The 3273-nt window shown below is 62.1% G+C and overlaps 1 protein-coding gene across 1 annotated transcript in view; it reads left to right on the forward strand.

Moving 5' to 3' along the window:
* The first annotated feature begins 1406 nt into the window (after nt 1-1406).
* EPN3 (epsin 3) overlaps nt 1407-3273 on the forward strand; it is an 8112-nt gene continuing 6245 nt past the window's right edge. The window contains 2 exon segments of the mRNA XM_009880191.1: nt 1407-1974; nt 2269-2387. Of these exon segments, the coding sequence (XP_009878493.1) occupies nt 1407-1974; nt 2269-2387 (687 nt within the window).

Here is a 3273-nt window from a genome sequence, read left to right on the forward strand (position 1 = left end):
GGTGCTGTGCGCGGCTTGTGGGCACGTCAGCACGGCCCCGGCCCAGCTCCGGCGGGAGGGAGCGGTGTCCTGAGCCAGAGAGGGCTGGACACGGCACGGCGGCTGCGGTCCAGGGAGGTACCGGTACCCGAGGTGGGTGGTGGGATGGACACTGGTAATCGCGGTCTGCAGGCACTGCTGTGTGGGGGAGATACTCCTCTGCCTGCACGCGTTATCTCGCACGGGGAAAAAATTGCCAGTGAGTTTTGTTGCAGCTGTGGTGGGAGCTCTGGGACAACCTGGCTGTGGGGTCCTGCTGGGGGCAAGACAGCTCCAGGCAGCCTCTGCCTCCTGCCTTTGCTTGGCCCGTTGGCAAAATGAGGGCAAACGGTGTCTTCGCACTGTGCAGGGAGAAGGTGAGGATCAGGACTAGCACAGAGAAGGGGACAGAGTGGTGATGGGCTCACGTGAAGATGGGTCCAGATTGACCCACGTGATTTTGCATCCCTGTCGGGTGCAGCACGTCCCAAGGACGGGCAGTGTCCGCTGGGGAGGTACCGGGGCAGCTCCCGACCATGCCAACCCCTGGTGCCGGGTCTGGGCGCAGAGAAGGTTTGGGCAGCCGGGGGATTGTTGGAGAATGGGGTTGCGTTATCCATCCTGCTTGCTGACCTGGTGCTGGAGGATAGCACCCCGAATTCACAACCCTGAAGCACACACTTCTGTACCCGCAGCCTCTCATGGAAGCAAAACTGTCGAGTTTGCTGGGATAACCCCCCCGAGCAGCTGCCAGCGCCGGTAAGTCATGGCAGGCTCTGACTCATGGCAGGGTTTTGGTTTTGCACAACGCATCCTCAGTGGCATTGAGAGCTTCGGGGTGATGGCCGGGGTGAGCGGGGCCACGTGGAGCCACATCTGGGGGTACAGGGGAGCCCCTGGCTGCCACAAGGGCTGGTGGGCCCAAAACCAGCTTTGCCAGGATGGTGGGGCTGAGGCAGCCAGGATCTGGAGGAGGGAGCTGCCATTTTCAGGTGGTTACTTTTAGAAGCAGAAGTGCAGGGTAAAATCTCCTCCAAATGTTGCTGAATCTGGAGCCAAATCTCTTGGCGGCTCTGCAGTGCTGGGTATCGGCTTGCTATGAGATTTTTTTCCCCTTGAGCATCCTGCATCCTGTGTGTCTTTGGGATAGAGAGCGGCGGCAGCCTGGCAGGGGGTACCTGATGCCCTGACGATGTGTCCTTCCACCTTGAAAAGTGTCCTGGGTGCCAGCTGAGGGCTCTGGGGATGGGTCTCGGTGGTTGGGGCGATGCTGAGGTCTCTGTGTCCCCATTCCCCACTGCAGGCGCCGGTGAGGCTGCGGCTGTGAGCGCTCATCCCTTCTCCACCGTTCCTGCCCACCGCTGGTGGGTCTCCGGCACTGCGCAGCCATGACGACCTCGGCGCTGCGCCGGCAGGTGAAAAACATCGTACACAACTACTCGGAGGCAGAGATCAAGGTGCGGGAGGCCACCTCCAATGATCCCTGGGGACCCCCCAGCTCCCTGATGTCAGAGATCGCTGACCTCACCTTCAACACGGTGGCCTTCGCCGAGGTCATGGGTATGATCTGGCGGCGGCTGAACGACAGCGGCAAGAACTGGCGTCACGTCTACAAAGCCCTCACTCTCCTGGACTACCTCATCAAAACCGGCTCCGAGAAGGTGACCCACCAATGCCGGGAGAACCTCTACACCATCCAGACGCTGAAGGACTTCCAGTACGTGGACCGGGACGGCAAGGACCAGGGCATCAACATCCGGGAGAAGGTGAAGCAGGTGATGGCGCTGCTGAAGGCCGAGGAGCGGCTGAAGCAGGAGCGGGCGCACGCGCTGCAGACCAAGGAGCGCATGGCCCTCGAGGGCATGGGCAGCGGTAGCCACCAGGCCACCTAAAAAAAGGCTCACTGTGGGGTGGAAGCCAGCGTTGCATTTGGTGTGCACCCGCCTGGTGCCCATTGTTCCCCTTTACTTTTTGCCTGGGGGGGAGGTAGTGAAGCTCGGCTTCATCCTGTGCCACAGGCAGAGGTTTGACTGGGCCAGTGGTGAACTCCAAGAGCGCTGGCAGCTGGAGGTGCCCCGAGCCATAAACCCATGTCTCATTTGCGGTGGGGAGCTGCAATGTGGGGCTAGGTCCCTTGGGGCAGCCAGGCTGCGGGTGTTGGGATGGGGCCTGGGGGAGGCTGCTGATATGCTCCCCAAAATACCTCGTTCCTGATGTCACGCCTTCACCTTTTCCTCTTTTATCTCCCAGCATCATCCTCATCCCCACGGTTTGCGTCTGACCTGGAGCAAGCGAGGCCCCAGACGACGGGCGAGGAGGAGCTGCAGCTACAGCTCGCGTTGGCCATGAGCCGGGAGGAGGCGGAGAAGGTAGGGTGGCTCTGGTGGCTCTGCCTGCCCCGGGCTGCGCCAGGCCGAGCATCGCCCTGCACCTTGCCTTGTCTGTGGGCATGGTGGGTCATTTCCCTGGGAGGAGGGAGGATTTTGGGGACTGCCCGAGGCCGGTGCATGCACCCGCAAACTGCACGTGCTGTGACCGGCATCCAAAATCGACAACAGGCAGGGGGAGGCACGGGCTGTCCCTGATCCCTGTCCTCGTACCAGTGGGGACAGCACCAGGCTGAGACCCATCCAGCCTCCCAGACCTGAGGGTGAATTTTGGGGGGGGTGTGTGTCTTCTGCATTCACCACAGCCCCCCCAAACCTGGCTGCCCTCTTCCACCGAGGGCTTCTGGTCTAAGCCCCCCCATTTCTCTTGCCAACCTGCAGAGGTTTTAGGAGGCGATGCCTTGCCCAGCACTGTGGTTTGTATGGTGGGTGGGGGGCCAGCAGCATCCCCAGGGCTGTGCACCGGGCTGGGGGCTCACTGGGGCCGGGTGCTCCCTCCCACCAGCCGGTCATTTCAAACCAGGCTAGAAGGATCACTGGAAAACAGCACCAGGAGCAGCCAGGCAGGGATGTGGACAGCGAGTGAGCTGCTGTCCCTGACCGTGAAACCTCCCCCAGGGCTGTCCTCTCTCCTATCTGCTGGCCATGGTCCCTTTTCCACCAGGGACGGTTTATTTGCGCACCGGCTGCGATTGCCACCGGCTGGCACGGCCCGTGTGGAGCACACGGGTACAGCCAGGCACACAAAGTCAGAGGGACGTGGTGACCCAGGGGGCTGTGTACCTGGGCCGGCGGGTGTCCCCCCTGGGGCTGGCACTGAGCCCCATGAGCTCGGTCCTGCTGGGGCAGGGGACGTGCTTCGGAAACG

This window comes from Charadrius vociferus, unplaced genomic scaffold (assembly GCF_000708025.1).
Source record: "Charadrius vociferus isolate BGI_N301 unplaced genomic scaffold, ASM70802v2 scaffold260, whole genome shotgun sequence".
In the NCBI taxonomy this organism is placed as follows: domain Eukaryota; kingdom Metazoa; phylum Chordata; class Aves; order Charadriiformes; family Charadriidae; genus Charadrius; species Charadrius vociferus.